This window comes from Panthera tigris, chromosome C1 (genome assembly GCF_018350195.1).
Source record: "Panthera tigris isolate Pti1 chromosome C1, P.tigris_Pti1_mat1.1, whole genome shotgun sequence".
NCBI classification, from domain to species: domain Eukaryota; kingdom Metazoa; phylum Chordata; class Mammalia; order Carnivora; family Felidae; genus Panthera; species Panthera tigris.
In genome coordinates, this window is record NC_056667.1 from 110,777,184 (window position 1) to 110,798,846 (window position 21,663).

General features: G+C 57.6%; 1 protein-coding gene across 10 annotated transcripts in view; it reads left to right on the plus strand.

Moving 5' to 3' along the window:
* BIN1 (bridging integrator 1) overlaps positions 1–21,663 on the plus strand; it is a 55,044-nt gene that overhangs the window by 10,862 nt on the left and 22,519 nt on the right. For 8 of the 10 annotated variants that reach the window (XM_042994201.1, XM_042994193.1, XM_042994196.1 and 5 more), the window contains exon 2: positions 16,060–16,140. In XM_042994201.1, coding sequence (XP_042850135.1) covers positions 16,060–16,140 — 81 coding nt within the window. Of the gene's footprint in view, positions 1–10,103; positions 10,480–16,059; positions 16,141–21,663 lie in introns of those variants that run through there. The other 2 variants (XM_042994194.1, XM_042994200.1) reach the window with 2 other exon arrangements.

Genomic DNA, 21,663 nt, shown 5'->3' on the forward strand with positions numbered 1-21,663 from the left:
CCCCTCCCTAAATCCAGGGCTAGGGAGAGACTGCTGAAGTGCACAGGTGCATGTCTAGGCATGGGGTGCACGCGCGTGCGTGTGTGTGTGTGTGTGTGGTGGGGAAGGCGGCCCCTGGTCGCCCCAGGAGGCTGGCACACCAGAGGAGAAGGTAAAGCTGCAGAACTAGCCCTTCCTTGAGTTGGGGGGTTTCCTCATTGCCTGGCATTCGCCAACCAACTTTACAAGAGGTGGGAGTGTGGCTGTCCCCAGAAACCAAGGGACCTCAGAGGGTCAGGTTTGGAGAGAGCGGGTCTGATCCGCACTCCCTGGGGAGCCCAAAGGTAGAGGGGGAGCTGAGCACAGGCACCATCGCTCCCATCTCCCATGAAGAAAGAGCTGGGGGACCCTGGGGCAGGGGAGACTTGAGGATGAGCTAATTGCTGCAAGTGTGAGCTGAGTGAGTCGTGATCTAAAATGAGAAACAAAATCCACAATTCATTGGATGCATTTGCTGAACCTGGGACAGGACCCAAATACTGTTGTTTTTCTGAAATAGTAAACCAAGCCAGGGGTTTATTTATTTGTATCCTCTCTCCACCTCTCAAGGATTCAGTCTAACAGTCTGTCCTGGCAGTGGGCTTGGCTCAGCTAGAATGTCACTGCCCTCCCCAAGTTGACTGCCTCCCCCTCCTGGCTGGGTGGACTGTGGGTCTGGAGGAGGCTACAACCAAAGGGGGGCCCGGGGCCCAGGCTGTGGATTTGAGGGAGGCCTGCTCTGGTGGACCAGTGGGGGCTTCCTCCTCGTGTCTGGTCCTGGCACTGCTGGCCTAGTGCACTGCAGAAACTACCTGGAGGGCGGGGCGGGAGGGCTGAGTCAGCACTGTGGGAAACCCATGGGCAGCAGCAGGACGGGACTCGGCGGCTGCACCCCCACTGGTGCCACTGCACTCACAGGTCACCCTGTCCGCTATGCACCCCAGGACACCTGGGGAGGCTGCCACCATGTTCTCCAGCTGGTGCAGTGCTACCCCCGAGCCACGCGGTGGGGAGAGAGGCCTCTGCACAGCCATGTGCTCTCAGCACACCCCGAGACCTGGGATTCTAGCTTGTGCTCTCCCTCCCCCGCTTTTTTAAGAAAAATAATTTATCTACTTATGTAGCACAAGCCGGGGAGGGGCAGAGAGAAAGAGAGAGAATCCCAGGCAGGCTCCTCACTGCACAGAGCCTGACATGGGGCTTGAACTCACGAACCGTGAGATCATGACCTGAGCTGAAAGCTCAACCCACTGAGCCACCCAGGTGCCTCTCCTTCCCCTTACCTGGGCCTTGGGCCAGGCACTTAACCCCTTCCGGTATGGTTTGCTCCTTCATAGAATGTGGTAACCATCTTCCCTGTTTCACCCAGAGTCTTGGAGGGTGAAGGCTGGTCCCGTGGTGAGTGTGTGATCCTGGCATCTGCACCTAGTAGACACTTAATGCTAAATGAGTTGGAGTGTAAGGCTCCAGTGCAGAAGCAACGGGAAAGGTTTTGCAAAGCACCTTCTCTAGTGTGTCAAGGTGGCAGGCTTGGGTTCAAATTCTAGCTGTCCTCCTCTCAAGCCCTAGACTTTGGGCAAGTTACCCCCCAGAGCCTCAGTTTTCCTATTTGTGAGGATTAAATGGAGAATAGTGTCTCCATTTCACACCAAGGGTACTGGAAGTTGGCGTGCCAGCTCACGGGCTCAGCTCTACACTGGGGCGGGGGTGGCTGAGGCACCTTAGGTGGGTGTGGGGTGTTCGACTGTGCCTTGGCACTCTGTGTGTGTCCTGTTGGGCCATCCTGGCTGAGTCCAGGGCATGCTTGGCCCACCAGTAGTGCAGGAGTCCAAGCCCAGCTTGGAATCCAGATGGTGGATCCAAGGGCTCCGGGGAGGATGGAAGGAGGCATTGCTTGGAGAGGGCCTCATGGGGGCCAGGTGACTTTCATCCCTCCCACCCTGACTCCTTCTTCTTGTAGGCAACAGAATCCCTTCCAGCTTTTAGAAGATCTACAAGTGTCCAGAGCTGTAGCAAGGGATGGTCAGGGACCGACCTTCAGAATCTGGGGTTGGGCGTCCGTCCAACTTGCCCCTCTCTGGACAACCTTCCCCGTCAGTACGCAAAGTTGCCTCCTTTGGCACATTCCTGTGATTTTTTTTCTTTTTTTTTTTGAGAATTGGTAACTCTGCCTCACTGTTCAACTTCCCCTTGGTGTTGAATTGTGTTTCTCCTGGCAAAGAGGGCCCCAGGGGGAGGAAGGGGCAGTAGGCATGAACCCAGCAGGCATAGAGGGTGTGCTGGTGTTTGCTATGATTTCTGGGGGTCTCTGCCACCCCTCCCTGTCCTCACTGCCTCAGCCTTCTTGGAGACTTGACTGGGAGCCCGGATGTGTTGAGTGAAGGGATGTGGGTCAGATCCCTAGGGTCCCTCCGTACTCGGTGAGACAGGGACTCCTGTGCTGATGGTCTGAACAAGCCCTGGGAAGCCGAAATGGATGGGCGTCTCACGGTCACCTGGTCCTCACCTTCCTCCTTTGACTATAGAGGTGGGACACCGAGACCTGGAGCGTGACAACCTGTCCAGGCCTCTGGCGGCCCCTGAATGATCCCCCTGAGCTGCCCACTGAGCCAGTGAGGCTCTAGGCCCCTGTTCCTGCCCACTGCGTCTGCTGGGGCTGGGGAAGATAGCACCTTCCCCTTCGGTATGCCCCTTGCCCACCCTATCTCTCTAGCCTCCCCTCCCCCACAGAAGCACAGAAAAGCAGGTGCAAGGTTGTCAGAAGGAAACCTGAAGGGGCGCCTGGATGGCTCAGTCGGGTGAGTGACTCTTGATTTTGGCCCAGGTCATGATTCTGCTGTTCGTGCACGGAGCTCGCTTGGGATTCTCTCTCTCCCCCTCTCTCTGCCCCTCCCCTATGTGCACACACACATTCTCACTCTCAAAATAAGTAAATAAACAAAAAAAAAAAAACAGAGAAGGAAGCCTAGAAAAGCCTGCCCTGGCCCCTGAATATTCATTCCGCCTGCCAGGTGCAGGGGCGGCCATTTGGCACCCCCTGGTCTGTCGGTGGTCCCACTTTCTTCCCCCACCCCAGGATTCACCCTTGACCGGATTACCTGGTGGTCAGCCCCTCCCTCCCCTCTAGTCCATTCCCACTTCTCCTCCTGCCTCCACTGGTGGAATGCAGCCGGACTAGACTTGCTCCTCTGGGGAACCATGAACTAGCCAGTCCCCACCCCTTGATTCCCAACTGTGAAGTTGGGGGTCCGTGTGGTGCCCTCATGGGTACTAGGGACTTGTGGACAGTTCAGGGCTGTGGCAGGGGAGCTTCCGGGCAGATGAGGGCCTGGGAGTCAGCACAGGGGCTGGGGTTAGGGCCCCCCCTTCCCCTGACTACTGGGCCAGGGGTGCTTGTCAGCACTTTGGTGGCTGCACTGGGTGGGAGCTATTTAAAGGTGATTCCAGGCATCCACTCCCTTGAATAACAAAAATAACAACAATAGCCAAAATAGTAGCAATAATGTGTTTGAAAAAAATACCACTGTCTTGTCTCCTTTAGGTGCTATTTATTTATTTTTTAAGTATTTATTTTTGAGTGAGAGAGAGAGAGAGAGAGAGAGAGAGAGAGGGGATGAGCGGGGGAGGTGCAGGGAGAGAGGGGGCAGAGGATCCAAAGCAGGCTCTGTGCTTACAGCAGAGAGACTGATAGGGGGCTTGAACTCATGAACCATGAGATCATGACCTGAGCTGAAGTCGGACACTCAACCAACTGAGCCCCCCAGGCGCCGGTAGGTACTATTCAATAGTTACAGTTTCACAGATGTGGACACAGAGCATTCCAACTGGTGAAATAAATGAATGACCTGTTTGCGTACTTAGGTTGAACTTCTCTGATAGGAATAGATGTAAGTAAAGGGCTAAGGACATCCAGTGGGGCAAGTGAGCCTCTGTGGTGGAGGTGGAGTCAGGGAAGGCTGCCTGGAAGAGGTGATGTGAAATAGCAGCATGGGCTGGTATCAGTAAGGAAGTAGGGTTTCCTGATGGAGATTTGGGGGCCCCAGGGCTGGCCTTTGCTTGGCCCTGATGCAGGTGGGTGCTGGCAGGGACTTCATCCTCCCTTCCCCCGGCCCTGGCTTCGTGCTGTGCTGAGCTGTGGGCTTTTTTTGCACAGGCTGTTCCCCCACCGAGCTAAGCAAGCAGCTGATGAGGGGTTTGTGGGAGGCCGTGCACTGGAGGGACAGATTCCACCCCCTCTGTTGATGGCCAGTGTCCTAGAGCCTGGGGCTGAGAATAGCACCCACACTTGCATGGAGGGGACAGGTGGGGCGGGGTGGTGGCTCTGGGGGTGGTTGTGCTGACATCTCTGAACAGGTGGTGTGGGGTGCTGGGCCAAGGGTGGGGTCGTTCCTGTCCTCTGCAGGCCCCACCCAGAATGACAGGAGGCCAGCAGGCAGCCCTGTGTCACTCACATGCCCTGGCTGTGAGCCTTCTCTGGACCTCTTCCTGGGGTGGACTGCATCCCAGGCTCGGGGCCAGCAAAGTCAAGGTGCATCAGGGCTGCTCATGGGGGCTGCCGCTGGTCACAAGAGGCCAGTACTCTTAGTGCTGTTCGGTTTCCTTGGGGCCTTTACCATTTTGCCTTCTTACCACCAGAGGGGTCCAGGGTAAGGAGGTGGCTTGCAGGATCCTAGCAGAGCTGGGGGGCGGAGGGTGCTGCTGGGGGGAGGTGGGGTGGATTGGTATTTGCTGTCCACCAGGAGCGTTGTGCATAAGCCTGCGTGAGTCATGGGGAACAGGTGCGCTGGGCGGCAGGCACCGAGAAAGTCACGTGTGGTCTGAGGGTGGGAGGGCGGGGTGGGGCCGAGGTGGGAGAGGCCGCCTGAACTTTCTGGCCTGGGTGTGAGGAGTGCCAGGTTAAGATGAGGGGAAGGGGACAGAAAGGAAGTCACCTACTCAAGCACACCGCATCCTTAATCCTCCCATGAGGGAGAGGTCTTGGCTCCATTTTACTGATGGGGCTCAGGGCTCAGAAAGGTGTACTCCCTGCGTAGGGTTGCACAGCCTGGGCCTGCTCCCTGAACCTTCTGCCCTGAGTCCTCTCCCCATGGAAGAGGTCCTTAGCCGGAGATGCTCCTCCCTCTCTCCCTCCCCTTGGCAGCTGTCCAGACCAGACAGATACTCTGAGCTGGCCCTCTGGAGTAGGAGTGACGGAGCAGGGAGGTGGGCAGGGAATGAGTGCAGAAGCCTGATGCGGGGTCTGCCCTGGCTGCCCTGGGCTTCCTGGCTGTTGTGTCCCCACCTCCCTCCTTGACATCTCTGGGCATCTCAGACTCACCATCTCTAGTGATGACAGCTCCTTCCCTCTTGTCATTCAAGCCCTGGAGTCTTCTTCACTTCTCTTAGTCACCCCACATTCGGCCACTTCTCACCATTTCCTGCCCTTGCCAAACCAGCTTTGGCTCTACCTGGGTCACTGCAGACACCTCTGAAATGGGCTTCCTGCTCTGTGAGTCAGATCACAGCTCCCCGGGCTTCCTATTCCATGGAGAGCGTCAAAGCCAGAATCTTCCAGGAGCCTGCAGCTAAGGCCCTGAGGTCTGGCCCTGGCTGCTAAGGCCGTGTGTGCAGTGGTTAGAGCAATGGCCTCTGGAGGCAGTCTTGGGGTTTGGATCCCAGCCACCCTTCTGGCTGGCTGTGTGACCCCGGAGAGATTTTAAAGCAGTGCCTTGGTTTCTTGCTCTGGCCTTGCTCTTCCCACCTCAGGGCCTTTGCACTTGCTTGCCCTCTGCTTGGCAAGTTCTCTCCCCTTCATCAGGTCTCAGGTGTCACTTCCCTGAGCTGCTTCCTAAGAACAGCACTTATCTGGCCTCACTCTTTCTGTGCATTGCTGTGTTTTTGCTCAGAGACTCTTGTATTACCACCAGACATGCCTCCTCTTTGGAGTGTTGGCTCAGGGACCTTGCTTTGCCCCCTGCAGAACAGAGCCAGGCAGGCTGGGGGAGGGTGTCCAAGATGAGCCCCAACCCAGGGGGCCAAGTCCCAGAGTCCATGGGGGTAGGGACTCCTCACTGTGGAAAGTCTGGGAGGGTCAAAATCAAGTGAGAGCCTTTTGAGGAGGGAGCAGCTTGGGCTGTCCTGGAAAAGTTGGTGAAAAGTTCCTTTCTCCCATGGGAATGTGGCCTGGGTGAGGTGGAGTGCTGTGTGGGGAGGTCTGGATAGTTGGGTGGCTTCTGATTGTGGAAGGGGGTGGCCAGCCTCGGTCTGGGTGGTTCTAGCCCTTCCAGAAGCCCTCCGACCCACTGTGGAAGCCTCCTTCTGCTGTTGACTAGGGATGGGCTCTGCCTGGTGGGTGACCCCTGAGGGGAGGGGAGTCATCCCAAGCCTGGGCCCCTCTGGCCCCCTTGGGGCTGTAGTGCTTCTTTTGGCCTAGACCTCCTCTTGGCTGACTTTTCTTTCTTAGCCCTGAGATCACAGGCTTTGAGCCTCAGTTTCCTCCCCTGTGGAACACCTCCCTCTTCTCACAGGATTCAGAGAACACTTGTAAGCCTCTTGGATGCCTTTGGCTGAGTGACTGCTGCTGATTTGTGGTTTCCACCTCCACTCTGGCAAGCTCAGCTGGGCCCTTCCGGGCTCTACACGACCTCTTCCCCCTCCGGACGTGGGCTCCTGCTGCCTCTGCTCCCCTGTGTTCTGTTCTGGGCTGTTCCCATCTCCCTATCCCAGCCCACCCTAGCTTCCTCTGGGCTCTGGGTGGCCCTACCCTGGCCGCTGGCCACAGGCTTATCTGCTGAACAGGCTGGAATTTCAGGCCCCCTGGGAGGGGAGGGGAGAAGGGAGAGGGGGAGGGGCATTCTGGTCCACAGTTGCCTGGGGTGAGGGCCTTCCGGTCCACCTGGACAGATGGGTGTGGAGGAGTAGGAGACACCCCCTCCAGGCTCCCTGCCATCTCAGGGGTTAGGCCTCCAGCCCCAGGATGGACCGCGTCCTCAGGACTCTGCATTCTGGCTTTTGACCAACCAATCAGATCTCAAGGCAGTGTGGTGGGGCTGATAGAGTTAGCGGGCCGAGTTTTTTATGTATCCAGTTAAGGACGTAAAAAAGAAAACCAAACATCACTCTTTACTCTCACCAGTGTTTTGTAAGGGAAAGGGAAAATTGCTGAAAGAGGAAGGAGATGATTTTAGACTGACCGTCTCCCAAGCAAGGCCAGTTGACTTCCTCAGCCAGGGGCCCACAGAAAAGGATGATGAGTCTTTGTGGCCTGGTGTCAGGGGCCAGTGACTTCCAAAACACCAGGACCTGTGTGTGTGAGGCAAGGAGCTTTCTGGGATGGGGGAGGGGTGGGCGGGTGCAGCCCAGCCTCTGTCAGGTTGGCCAGGAGGAACCTGGAAACGTTTTTCTAGTGTTGTATTTCCTTGCAAAAGTCTCGACAGCTTTGCATTCTGCTACGCAATCTGTCTATGTTGGTTATGTCACAAAAGTGCTTCCGTTACATCTCTGGAAGGCGGCAAGTATGCAGCAGCAGGATGAATCTTTTGCAGTAAACCCTGCACGTGCTGCCTGTTACTACCGGGCATCTGGGTGCCTCCCACTTGAGAATGACAAGTGCAGTCTGGGCCTTGGAAAACCATCAGGTTTGGGGGGATCTCTCTGAACCTCAGTTTTTTCATTTATAAAATGGGACAATAGCCCCCACCTCAGGATGTCCTGCTGATCTGAGCCCAGCTGAAAGCGGGGGTTAGGGTGGTGGGCTTCTCTCAAGGGGGGGTCCTTGGACCCTGCACCCTGGGGTCATGCTTTGCAATGTGATCTTTGTGGAGCTTAGAAGGAGGGGTGGTTGTGGTGCCCTCGGCTGGAGGCTGCCAGGAGCCCGGCTGGGGAGGAGAGCCCTTCAGAATGTGAGGTGAGCCGACAGCATTTTTTCCCCCGGGAGGAAGGCAGGATATGAGACGCCTGTCCTCAGAGCCAGTCTCTCCTGCTACCACCTTGCAGCCAGCCTGGGGAAATGGAGGTCCTAAGACAGCGGTGTAGAGAGACCGAGAGAAGGGACGCAGGCCCCTGGCCGGGCTTGTCTTTTGGGGGCTGCAACATGTACATGTGTGTGTGCGTGTGTGTGTGTGTGTGTGTGTGTGTGTGTGTGTGTGTGTTTGGGGGTAGAGAGAGGGAACTGGAGTCTAGAGGCTCCCTCTCGTCCCTGAGACCCACCTGCCTGGGGCTGCCGGGCCCGTTCCTGGTCTGGAGCCCATCTTGCCACCCTCAGCTACTGTCGGTTTCCCTTTCTCTGGTTTTCTCTCCATTTCCCCTTCCTCATTCTGGGTTCTCCTTGCACAGTGTCTCCTGACCTCAGCTCTGCTTCTTGCCTGGCTCTGTGGCCTCCTTGTGGTTCCCGCTGCCTTCCCACCATGCTGGGGGGCGACCAAAGGGCCGTGGGAGGGAGCCCCATCAGGAAGTGTGTGCGAGTGTATATGCACAGACATGGGGGTGAGCATCAGCAGGTGAACGTGTGGGTGCTGGGTGTACCTGCCGCCTGTGCATGGGAGCCTGTGAGTGTGCACATGGGAGCTGCGTGGGGGGCCTGAGTGCCAGGGAGCGTTCTTGCCTCCTGGAGATGGAATGCTGTTCTTGGCTCTTGCCCAAGGCCAGTGTTTCCACATTTATCTTTCTTAAAAAGTCTTGGAGCCTCCGGGAAGTTGTAAGGGAAAGCCTGATGTGCGGCCAGCCTGGCTCTGCAGGAAGGCCTAGGAGTTTCACTGGCCAGGGCAACTCTGCCACGTGTTCCAGACTTGCTTTCTGGGACCCTGGGCTCTGCTCCCAAGCAGGGACCTGAGTGGCTTCTCCCTCTTGCTGGCCACAGCTGGGCTGGAGTGGGGCCCAACTCCTTCCAAGAGAGGTCAGGCCCCTCCTTCCATCCCTTTCCTCTTGGTCCCTGCCTAACCCTAAGGCACGGCAGGAGCTCTGAGGCTGCTAACCATGTCAGACTAGTCACTGGGAGACCACCAGCCTCTGGGGGAAGTGTTGCTGCTTGCTCTGAAAGCAGAGCCACCTGACTGCTCATCAGGGAGCTTGTGAGGCTCCCTGGAGGGAGGGGCAGACTTTGCTGGGGCTGGATGCTACATGAGAAGATGGAGCTATTTCCTTGTGCCCAGGGTCAAGAGCCACACTTCAGGGGTGGCACCCCGTGGAAAGGACCCAGGAGTCAGGAGCCCTTGGGTCTAGCCTTGGCCAGGCCACAGGCCACCTCAGCACTCTGTCCTTCTGTCTTCTTTCTCATTAAGTGGGAGTGCCTTATGGCCACGTTAGAAGAAGAGGCCAAAGAAGGAGCTCAGCCTGCAGCACAGCGCTGGGAAGGGTTCAGCAAGGCTGGTGGGGCATCCCTGGGCCAGACTCACCTGTTGGAGGGGCCAATTGTCTCTGCAACCCCAGCACACTCAGTCACTGGCTAGAGTAGGCCCATGGGTGGTGTGGCCTTGGCTGGAGCGCAGTGATGGGCCCAGAGGTCTAGTTCATTTGCCACAGCAGATGAGATCTGAGCCACGCTTGTTTACAGCCACAGCAAAGCCACAGAGTCCTGGGTGGCCAGCCAAATTACTTAATGTCACAGCCTTACTTTTCTTATCTCTAAATTGGGGGTATGAGTGTGCAGCTCAGAACATGGCCTAAAGATTAAGTGAGATACTCAGGAGGAAGGATACTCAATAGCAATGAACACACCTCCCCCTGAAGACAGCTAGGCTCCTTGGAGAAATGGTGGGCTTTAAGGGCATATGCAGGTGGCAGTGAGTGCTGGGCTTGGGGCCTACCTCTGTCCTCTCCTTCCTTGCTCTCTCGTGGGTGCTGCTGGGGTCCTGCCCAGCTCCTGGGTTGCTGGAGGGTCTGAGACAAGCATGGGGTCAGGTTCAGGCCACTAGTGTCAGAGCCCATCACACGGGTCTAAGGGCTCGCAGCATCAGCGCGGGGGACCGGGAGGCCAGCTGTGCAGCTCCCTAGCCTGGCCCACCCCAGCTGTGTGTGGGAGAGAGGGTGGAGAAGGAGGCATCCAGGCCCCATCACAGAAAGAAAGCCCCAAGGTGTTGGGGGTGGGAGGGCGGTGAACCAGAAACCCGGAGGCCCACGGGCAGAGTGGGCAGAATATGCCAGATTGGCATGTCTACCCTGGGGGAGGGGGCAGCTCTGGCCTTTCCACCCTTGAGGTGTCTCCCTCAGAACAGAGCCCAGTTGTGTGTGCTGAGCGACCTGTGGGAAAACCTGGCCTTCTTTCTGCCTGCCCATCTGTCTGTCTGTCTGCCTGTCCTGCCTGTTTGGGAACCTGTGTGTGAGGTGCAAAGACGCGCATCCTGTCGCTGTGGTCCCCTGACCGCAAGCTCTCCTGGGAGGAAGCTGTGAGGTGGCAGTGCTCAGCCCCCCTGGTGCAGCTCACTTCTCCGCCGACCCTGACAGAGGCAGCGACCGGGCAGGTGCCGAGAGGAGATGATGAGGAAGGTGAAGGCCTGACAGGGTCTCAGCTGGGTGGTGGGTTCTTGCTGGAGAGAGCAAGATGAGTCTTGCTCTGGGTGGTGGGTTCTTGCTGGGGGAGCTGGATGGTGGGGGAGCTGAGACAGGGTCTCAGCTGGGTGGTGGGTTCTTGCTGGGGGAGCTGGATGAGTCTCCCCACTACCTCTCGTGTTGTGAATGTGTGTGGGGGGTTGGGGTTTGGGGGACGCTCTGGGTGAAGTGTGGGTGGGTCCCCATCTCAGCTGGCTGTGTGAGACGCCTTTGCAGTAGCCATGACAAGGGGTGCCGTAGCTGCTGGAGGAGCCCCCGGCTTTCCTGCTTGGCCCAGAGGCTGGGGACCAGGGCTGATTGGGAACATGGACCTTGTCTCCCTTTGGGCTTCCCTCCTGGGGCCCTGGACTTGGCTCTTCTCCTCAGCCTTGGGTTCTAGAAAGCACTTACTCCTGCCATCTGCCATGCCATTCAGATGTGAGCATGTGTCCCCGCAGTGCAGGGGAAGCCAGCCCCTCTCTGGAGGAAGGAGACGTTAGAGTCCCCCCCTCCTCCCCATAGGGTGTTGTCCCGGATTCAGGGCTCCAAGCAGGGCCACCCGCTGTAGCCCAGTGGGTGAGTGCCTGCAGACCTCTTATCCACACTGTATCTGTGGGGCTGGAGTGTCCTGTGCTGGGTGGGGTCTACTGGGTTCCCCTCCTCCAGTTTCGGAGGTTAGGAGTGGCAGAGCAGCTCAGAGCTTGCTCCTGGCTGTAAGACCTTAGGCTACGGGGCCTGATTTACCCACACTCACCTGCCACCTTGTCACACGGCGGTGAAGACTCTTACCTACAGGAGGGAGCACTTGGTGTCTGTAAAGTGCTTTGCTCAGTGCCGGTGAACAGTCAGTGATGAACTGCTCCTAGTTCAAACAAGACTGGCCCTGGGGGGACCTTCCTGTTCCTCTGGGTTTGGTGGTCACGCAAGCATGGCCGTGTAGAGGCACATGGGCCTGTCCCCAGGAGGCCCCAGGAAGAGAGGTGAAGGTTTGGCAGGACTCCCCATACTGGGCGGTGGGAGTGGGGTGCTCTGGGCTGTGAGAAAGGCCACAGCAGAGAGGCTGGGAAGGGGCCCCTCCCTCTTCCGAAGCTCCCCCCACTGAGCCCTGGTGAGCCTCCTGCCCTGCGCAAGGAGGGGCTGCTGGCCCTGGTTCACAGCACAGGCTCAGTGAGGCCGAACTGTGTGTGGATGTTGTCACAAGGAGGTTTGTTTCTGCCACCAGCTGCTCCTCTCTACCCTGCCCTGGACTGTTCCTTCTGAGGACATCAGCTCCACTGCTCTCGGGCTGGGCTGAGGATGTGTTGAGAAGAAACAGTGGCACTGATGAGGCTTTCCGGGCTGCTGAACTGCCCTCCCTCCCTCCCCCGGGCTAACACCAAGGTGTGGCAGGGTCTGTGCACCTGTCCTCTGCCCCATCGTGAGAAAGGCTCTCTGTGTTTATTACAAAGGGAGACACACGTGACAAGTGCGTAAGTGTGACACTGGTGTGTCTGGGGCTCTCCCCCTACATGACCCTGGACAGACCATGGGAATCCTGCCTCTGTCCCCACCTCCTGCTCATCCTATAAGGCCATCTTCATTGTCCTGCATTCTCTGGGCCCCTGGGGGCCAGGCCCCTCTAGATGCCCAGAGTCCCCCAGCCACTCTCAGTAGTCTGTGTGTGAGCTGGGCACAGGGAGGCCCCACTAACCACGTATTGAATGGGGGGAGCACCTGTGTCCCTAAGGCCTGTGGCCTTGGCCACGCTTGCCTCCTGGTGAGCAGAGGGCTGAGTGTGTGCATGTGTGTCCTAATGAAGGCCCTAATGAAGGGGGCTGGACAGAGCAGCCCTGAGGCCTCCCCTGGGGACGGGGACAGATCTCAGCATGGCAGAACAGCTTCAGGTGGCAGGGAGGGGGTGGGTCGTGGTCTGGGCTCCCCAGCAGCCGGTCATAAAGGTCTGTAAGCCAGTGGCTGGGCCATGGCAGGAGTTCCAGTTACAGAGGTTGGAAAAAAGGAAGCTGGTAGCGGGAAGCTGTGGGATTTTTACCGGACCGAATTTTGTCTTTGTCCTTGCTCCGAGGCAGGCAGTGCTCGGCTTGCTTTTCCCTCTAGTAGCCACACCAGCAGCACCTTGAGAGCGGGAACCCAGGCTGTGTGACCTTCTGTCACCTATAAAATGGGGTAGGTGCAGGGGGGAGATTAACGAGGCCAAGGCCAGCATTCACTCACTGGGCGTTTTCCTGAAACACAGCCCTGCAGCCATGCCGTGGTTACCGTTCACAGTGTGGACAGGTTGTGGTTACCGTTCGTGGTGTGGACAGGTTAAGCAGTTAGCCTGAGGTCACGTGGAGCCAGGAGCCTACCCCACCTTCCCGTGCTGGTCACTCCCCTGCACACGGCCCCTTCAGGCTTGGGACCCGCTGGAGTGGGCCTGGGTTATTCAAGACCGGTCCTCAGGTCATGTGAGTGCCAATCCTAACCCTCATCCTAATGTTGACCTTTCACGGTCAGCTTTCTGTCTGTGTGTCTGGCTGAGTACTTTCTGTATGCAACCCTCCCATTTTGCATAAGAGGATACTTAGCCTGAGAGATGGGATGTTCTGTTGAAGGTCATGGCTTAGATTAGCCATCAGACACCAAGAACAAATTGTGCGTCTGCCCTGTGCCCAGCCCTTTGCAGGAACTGGGAACATGTAAAAGGCTGGACACTGTCTCTGACCTCAGACGGTTTGCATGGCTGGGACAGAGAGCCAGAGGCAGACACTTGGGCACATCCCACAGCAGTGAGGAGAGTGGATCCCGGGCCTTCAGTGGTACAGCGTGTTGTTGGGGAGAGAGAGGGCAGGGGCAGCTTTGCAGAGGTATCATATGAGCAAAGTTTTGAAGTGTGGATAGGAGTTTACTGTGTGCGCATGCATGTATGTTCAGTGTGTGTGCGCCTGAATTATGTCTCGTGTCTTGGGATGCTATCAGTCTGGGCCCAGTGTGGGGGTTGGTGGGTGTTAGGCTTGGCCCCTAATTGTGTGAAGGTTGCTCTGAAGGCCTTTTAGGAGATTGTTGTTACTCGAGTATGCCAGGTACAGACACACGTTTTATAGATATGAGCCTTAAGGTGGGTGCTGGTGTTCTGTTTATCCATCAGACAACGCACTTGAAGTTCAGAGAGGAAGTGCCTTTTCTAAACGGTCTTCTCACTGCCTGGCATAGCTCACTGTGGCTGGCCGTCCTCAGGCCTGCAGGTGTCCCTGGTGGGGAGCCGTCTGGGTGGAGTGCATTGCCGGTTGGGGAAGTGGGGGCCGCGTGTGCGTGTCTGTGTAAATCTGGGGGCTTGGAGCCCTCAGGAGCTCTGGTGGCAGGATGGGCACTGGGGACCTTTTGCTGACAGAGTACATCTCCTCGGGGAGAAGGGAGACAGGGGGGTGGACAGGGCCACCTTCCCAGTCTTCCTGTCTCGAGGGCCAACCAGGCCTGGACCCTGTTCCCTGGGAGCCTCTTACTGTCTCTTGTGGCCTCTCTTGACTTCTGGAAGTTCTTTCCCACCTGGTGTTCCATTTCTGTCTTTGGAGGTGGTGGGGCCAAGGGGCCGGTGTCTGATAGGGGGTGAGTCACCTACTCAGGCTCAGTGCAGAGCAGGCCAGGTGCCTCCACAGCTCCTCCCTGTTTCCCCAGGACCAGCTGGGTATTGCTGCCAAGGGAGGAGTGGGGGAGCCCGTGGACGGTGGGAAGTGCCAAGTTTCTTGCTCACGGGGGTTTAGTTTTGCTCTTTTCCTCTCACCTCAATATCAGCCTGCAGCTGCCATGGCCTGATAAACCGTGTTGTGACCATTATAGCACAAAGTTGTTGGTGGGCCGCCCTCCCATGCCCACCCTGCTCCTCCCACTGCCCACGTCCTCCCCCAGCATCCTCTGTGACTTCTGGTCACCTTGAGCTATTCTGAATTTCCTGGTAATGTTCCTCATCTCTCTGGTCTCCTCGCTTTGCTGCATGCTCTCCCCGGCCGTCTGAGCTGCCACTTCCCCCAGGAAGTCTTCCCTGATTGCGCAGGCTGCGTGGGATCCCTACCCCGGGCTCCCATAGTCCCATGTGCTTCCCTCTGTCTGGCTGGATCCATGTCTGATTGATGTCTGTTGCCCCAGCAGAGATGCCCATGGCTGTTGTACATAGCAGGCACTTGACGAGATGGCTAAACGTTCTCCATGCGGAGAGTGGGTCTGAGAGCTAACAGACCTTGCCGTGGTCCCCGAGCCAGCTGGACAGGGTGCAGCAGGACAGCACGGGCCATCCCAGGTCCAGTCAGGGCTGGGAAGGTCCAGACTCTGTTCTGGGACAGGGCCTCCCTTGGTTCAGGCCACCTTTTCTCCCTCTACCTGCCACCCCCACCCACTGCCACCTTTCCTTCTCATTCTTGTGGGGTTGTGGCCACTGCTTCTGCTGAATGTCTCAGCGGGGTCCTCCTGTTTCCTGTGGGGGTGCTGTAAGTGGCGGCGGGGGGTGGGTTCTCTGCCTTCCCTGTCTTCCCATAAACCCACCTTGTCTCTGCTATAGCTTCCCCTTTCGGCACCCATCTTTCATCCTTCTCTTTCCTGGCCCTCTCCTCCCCTGTTGTCTTCACCCCTCCTAGCTTCCACCTCCCTATCTCTCTCGTCATACTTCCTCTCTGGCTCCTGCTCCTCCCTCTTTAGGTCTTTCCCCCTCTTCTGGCCTTGGGTCTCTCTGCCCTAACCCATCCGTCTCGGCTCCCCCCACACAGCTGAGAAAGCACAGTGTGACTCACCACGGGGAGAGTCCACCTCTGAGATGTCTAGCTGGGAGTAGAGCGGGTGGCTGCAAGCCTGTGTGTGTGTGTGTGTGTGTGTGTGTGTGTGTGTGTGTGTGTGAATGCATGTGCGTGAGCGTGAGTGTGTGGTGCCAGCAGTGGGCCTGGCACGGCCTGCTGGGCTGTAGAGAAGGGAGCAGGGCAGCTGGGGCAGGTCACTTCTGAAAGTCTAGTCAGATTGGGACACAAAGAGCCTGACCCCCAGCCACCCTTTGCTGCCTTCCTTGTCCTGGGGCTGTTCTGCTCCTCCCTCTGGTATTCACAAACTCTCGGCCCAGGAAATGGAGTTATGTGGGAGAAGTGGGGCTGCCCTTACCTGGCCCCTCTTGTGCTCAGCTCACATTTTAGCTGCCAGGGTTGGGGCGGAGCCCCCAGGGTCACAGTGTGAGATCAGCAAAGAGGGGGCCCTGACCCCACAAGCTGCCTTTGGAGCTCCCCTCCTCCTGGTTTCAGTCACTACAGCAAACCTGACCCAAGTTGCTCCTCTTGGCCAATGGGCGAGCCCTGGATAGAGGATGGGGAGGTCTCAAGACTTGATGGACTCAGGGTTGCCTTTGGGGATCCCAGCAGCCACGAGACCTTCTGATGGTCTTAGTGCCCTGGGCTGGGTGATACTGGCGGTGGGCCTCCAGGACCCTGGTCGGGGTGGGGGGGCTGTCTGTGGTATTGGCGATCGGGCATTCTTGGTTTCGCACTCACTTTCTCATGGTAACACTCCCTTCTCTGTCTGCCTTGGCAGGTCCTCCAGAAACTAGGGAAGGCGGACGAGACAAAGGATGAGCAGTTTGAACAGTGTGTCCAGAATTTCAACAAACAGCTGGTAAGTGTGGGTGGCCTTTGGCCTTAGGGAGCTTGTGCAAAATGGAATTGTGGCTTCCAGGTAGAAAATGTCAAGAGCTGAATTTATGGAGTAAGAGAGCGTGGAGCAGGGGCCCGTGCAGGCTGATGAGGTTACAGAGGACTTCTTGGAGGAGGGAGCAGTGGTTCTGGGCGTAGTCCATGGGAAAGAAGAAGGAGGCCTGGGGGAGGGGGGTGGCGTTCGGGTGGGAGCAGGTAAGGGGTTTTGGCCACACTCTAGAAAACCTTGGACGTCGAGGCAAGTGGGAGCTGAAGAAGCTTCTTGGGAGGAGAGTGGCATTTGCAGAGTGTACTGTGGGAGCAGAGCAGACAGGATCTGGTGTGAGCAGTTGCTAAGCATGGCCCGGTGTGCCTCCCAACATCCCTGTAAGGTATCTGGTGTCATCGTTCCCTTTTTATAGATGAAGCAGAAAGGCTCAGAGAAGCTGAGTAATTTGTCCAAAGCCATCTTGTTTTGGGAGTGGATTTAGATCCATACTTGTTTGGTCCCAAAGACTACAGTGGCACTGTTATCAGGTCCCTTTGCATAGGTCAGAGACCAGTGACAGAAGGGGCTTAATCACATTGGCAGCCTGGGGGCAGTGGTTCGATACAAGAGAGGACTTCTTCTATCTTCTTGACTGAAGGACCCTGAATGCCTCAACTGGGACGTCCCTGAAACTTTTTCCTCACATGAATCTGCTGAGTCTAGAATAAGCCACTTCTGTGGCTGTGTCTGAGGACATAGAAGTGGGGAATGAGATGACCTTGGTGACTCTCCCTTCCTGGGGAAGGGCTGAGGTAGTAGGAAGTGAGGGAGAAGTGGGCCGTGGCCCCATGGCTTCTGCAGGCCAGGCTCAGTGAGTGACAGATGGGGGTGGAGGCCAGGAGAGGCCACAAGGAGTAAGAATCGGCATGGGGGTGGGGTTAGGGCCTAAGCTGTCCTGGGAAAGGGGCCAAATAGGCCCAGACCAGTCTTCTTCCTCCTCCTTGTTCATGTCTGAGGCCACTGAAAGCACTGAAGGTGCCCACCAATGCCTCTGCAGCTGGAATGCAACCTGGGGGAGGGGGTCCTCTTTGGAGAACTTTGACAATTCACTGGCTGGGGGCTGGGGACCATGCTGGGAGATGGCTGGGGTGACAGGGGAGGGCCAGGGAGCATATTAGGAGAGTTAAAGAGCAGCTAAGGAGAAGGTCAGAAGGCAGCTGGGAGAGGTTGGGGAACATGTTGGGAGAGGGTCTGGAGGCATGCTGGGTCAGAGTTGGGGGCATGCTAAAAGAGTCCCAGGGAGCATGATGGGAGAGGGCCGGGGGCGTGCTGGGAGAGGGCTGGGGACATGCTGGGAGAGTCCCAGGGAGGATGCTGGGAGACGGCTGGGGAGGAGGCTGGGAGAGGGCTGGGGACATGTTGGGAGAGTCCCAGGGAGGATGCTGGGAGAGGGCCGGGGGCATGGTGGGAGAAGGGGATGCAGAGAGCAGCTTGGAAAGTCCCCAGGACCAAGTTTATCCTTGCCTGTCAGAGGAGCTCTGTTGAAAGGTTCCTTAGGGCAGGGATAGGAGCCCTCATGGCTGATTGTCCCCCAGGCTGCTAATGGGAAGTGTTTCAAGGCCCCAGTAGGTGCCATGACAGAGCCATCTACTGCCTCTGTGGCCCTGGGTGAGCCCCTGCTCCTTGGGCCTCAGTTCTCTCACCTGCAAAATGGAGGTTTGGCTAAGAACCCTGAAGTCTTTGCTTCTGATTCTGTCACCTGAAAGCTCCAGGGGTCTGTCCCCTACTCAGCTGGCTTCCTCAGGTTGTGGGATGCTCTGAAAGCCCTTGGGGGAATCAGTGTTGCTAGAGTACCTACTATAGACTAGGCACTAGATATTAACCTTGCGTTCTTGACTATAGACTAGGTACTGCTTGTATTTTACAGACACTAACCTTGCATTCTTGAGGCGGATGCTGATATCTTCCATTTTACAGATGGGCACTTGAAGCTCAGAGGGGTTAAGCGACTCTTCCAAGGGCACACAGTGGTGTGGTGTCCAGATCTGTCCACTCTCAGGCACCCCTTCTGGAGCTGAGTCCCAGGCCTGAGGACAGCTGGCTGGGCTGGGGAGAAGGGTTAGGGCTCCTGAGCTGGGCAGGGGGTGATGGGGCTGCCTCAGAGCAGGCTGGGCTGTCTGGTGGAAGGAGAAAAAGCACAGGTTTGGGATCTGAGGTTCCCTGTGGTCTGGCCCCAGTGCTATGACCACAGCATTGCTTTCCACTTTCATCCCTCACAGTCACCCTCTCTGGGCCCCAGCTCTGGACAGGGAGTCACTCAGTGATCCTTGGGCTCAGGGACCAGGCAGTGAGGCCAGAGTTAAAGATAGCTGGTGCGGGTGGCGGGCATGGAGTGGTCACTTGAGCTGGGGCTCTGTCTGTCCTCAGATTGGGGAGGGTGGCTGGCTTTTCAGGGGCCGAGCAGGAGGGGGTGGATTTGAGGTCTCATTTGAAGCTTGGGGTGACCCTCTCTTGGGGTTTAAGGCAGCCATGCAGTTCTGGATTTGATTGGTGTGTGGGGGTAACTGGGGCCCTGGGCTTGAGTGACCCCAGGAAAGGCGGGGTGGAGGCTGAGTGTGGAAAGTCTGGAAGCTGAGTGTTCTCCTGCTCTTTATCTGGGAATACCAAGCAGAGTGGGCCCAGCGCTAGTCGGGGACTAGGATGGCTGGGAATATGGGTTTCAAGGCAGCAAATCTACCCCTCCCTCTGGGTGCCCTAGGTGAGGGTGTAGGTCACCTGGCTGTCGCCGGCTCTCACAGGGGCACATCAGACCCCTTCCTGGCCCCACTTAGTGCCAGTCTAGCCCTTCTGCCCTCTGTCCCTGCACTGGGGAACCCCAAAGGGCCCATTCACCTCCTCCACTACCTCCCCGCAGCTCAGGTCCAGCTCAGGCCTTTCTGGAAGCCATCCTGGGTCCTCCGGGTGGGCCATGCTCTTTGTCCTGGGGCCACCTGTAGCTTGCACCCCAGGGCTCATTCCTGCTGTTTGCTTTTCTCGCTGAGGGGGCACAGGCCTGATTCCTTCTCATTCTTAGGGCCTGCTTGGCTCAGAGAGGGCATCTCTGGCTATTGAGTGATGATCCTCTGAAACTGACTGCAAGCAGCAAGAGTCAGCCGGAGCCAGAGAGGGTCCATGTGGGAGCCCCCCGCACTCCCTGGGAAGATAGGAGCTTAGGTCTTCAGACCACTGGTCGGGGCTGATGTCAGGGAAGGCAGGGAGCACCCTTTGAAGGGAGGTCTAGCAGGGATATGGGGTGCTGGCCAAGCCACCCCCCGTGCAACTGCCCTGGGTTTTGGTACTGGGTAGTTGTGTCCTTCCAGAATCCTCTGAGTCCAGAGCCCACAGAGCCAGGCTGGAGGGACTGTGCTTTTGAGCTTTATTCTTCCCCCAGCTGCTCTGCAAGGGGTGTTAGAGCCCTGGGAACCTCCAGAGAGTTGTTTCTTGGATGCTCTATTGGGGGGTGGGGGGGTGAGGGAACCAGTTTGGGAGCAAACACACAGGTTCTGTGTTGGCCTGAGCGCTGGCCTGCATGGGGGAGGGCTGTGTCTGGTCCCGGGGACTGACTGGGGAGTGTGGCTTAGGGGCCCAGCTGCGGCTGGCACATGCGAGGCAGAGCTCTGGGCGGCCCCTCGCACATCTGTGCCCAGTGTGCCTGCTCACAGCGAGGCCTTGTTTGGGAAACACAAGGAGCCCTGGTACGGCCTGAGGCCCGGGCAACCACGGCAAGCCACCCCACGGAGACCCCTTCCTCGGGGTGATGTGTATGATGCTGGGGAGGGGAGTGGGATGACAGAGCTTGGCAGGAAGAGAAGCTGAGTCTGGAAGATTCTGCCGGCTCAGATGAATGCAATGGCATCACATCATGAACACACTTGAATCTTCACCTCAGCCGCCAAAGCGTCAAGAGTGGGAATGGCCCTTCTTCATTCCCGGTCCCGCACGGTCCACATCTGGCCCGAGATAGAATTCCAGAGAGCTTTGGATGCTGTGGCCTGGCCTCCTTTGATCTCTGATTTCTTCCTTTGATCTCTAATTAACAAGCCTCAAACTCTAAAGTTCTCAGAATTAGGTGTGGCCACGGTTCTATAGGCTACTCTGGGGGGACTGAAGGAATTTTGGAGAGGGTTTTTTTTTTCTTCCCTAACTGTACATCTTATGCACTGCCCTGAAACCCTTCCTGCATGACACCTCTGCTGTTTTCTGGAAGCATTAATTGTAATAAGTAGGCAGCTGCGGTGGGACCCGAGTGTCCAGGCTGTGGGGGTCCTCACCGGGTCTTCCAGTCCGTGAACACTGGGCAAGCCACTGAACCACTCAGCTTCCTCGTCGGTCAGGTGGGGACAAATGATACCACGAAGATGGTGCAGGGAAAGAACCAGCTGGTGCGTGATGCTCTGGGGACACTGCGGGAGGAAGAGGAGGCCCTGGCTGTGAGGAGGGAGGGCCTGTTTGGGGGGCGGGGACAGGAGAGGTTTGAGGGCGCCTGGGTGAGCCTAGGAGGTTGGTTGTGTCCCTGCTTGCCCTCAGCTGGAGTAGAGACCACCTGTCATCTGCAGAAGCGCCAGGCAGGCCAGGAGTGGGGCTGTGGCTGCTTGCCGGGTCCGTGTCTATCTCGCCCTCCACCAGGGCAGGGGGATCCAGGGGTGTTGCTGACACGTGAGCAGGGAGGGCAGGGAGGCGCCAGGACGGTGCTCCTTCCCTGCAGAAGTCAGCTTCTGGCACTGCCACCCTTGGCTCTCCAGAGGCCCTGCCCTCCTCATGCTTCCCCCCTGCCCCGCATCACCATCGTCCGCATAAAGCCCATCTCCTGAAGCTGGGGGCCTGGCCTGGCTCACTTACGCTGTTCCCTGAGCACATGTGAGCTTGTGGTCTGCCAGGCGGGGCTCGGTCACCCCAGCTGGCAGATGAGGAGACCGAGGCTCAGAGAGGTTCGGTAACTTGCTTGAGGTTTCATGTCTAGTAAGGGCCTGACTTGGGCCTTCATAACTCTAAAGCCTGTGTGTGTGCTCTCCCACTTTACACATGGCCTCTGGACACTTCAGCATCTCACTGTTGGTGGTCTCGTACGTCACCTGTTGCCTCAGCCTGTTGGCCCCCTCTCTCCCCTGGGACTCCGCTTTCCTGCTCCTGCCTTGTGTGGTATTGATTATCCAGAGGGACTGGAGGCTTTGCCCAGGGGCCATCCTCTGTACCGGTCCTGCTGCCTCAGGAAGCTGCTGGGGCTGCCTCCCCAGCTCAGGGTCTTCCCTGCCTGGCCCAGTCCCCTGGCCAGCCTTTTCCTACCTCCTGCCTCCTCCCTCTTGGCTGGGCCAGTGTCCTGAGAGTCCCGGGCGTGACCCTGCACTTCTCTGAAGCCTGGCTAAGCCATTCCCTTCCACCTCTGCAGCCCACCTGCCCACCCCTTCCAGTGCCATCCTCTGTCTCTGGCACGATGCAGTGGGAGCCTGCCGGCCTGAGCTTTCAGGACAAGGTGCTGGG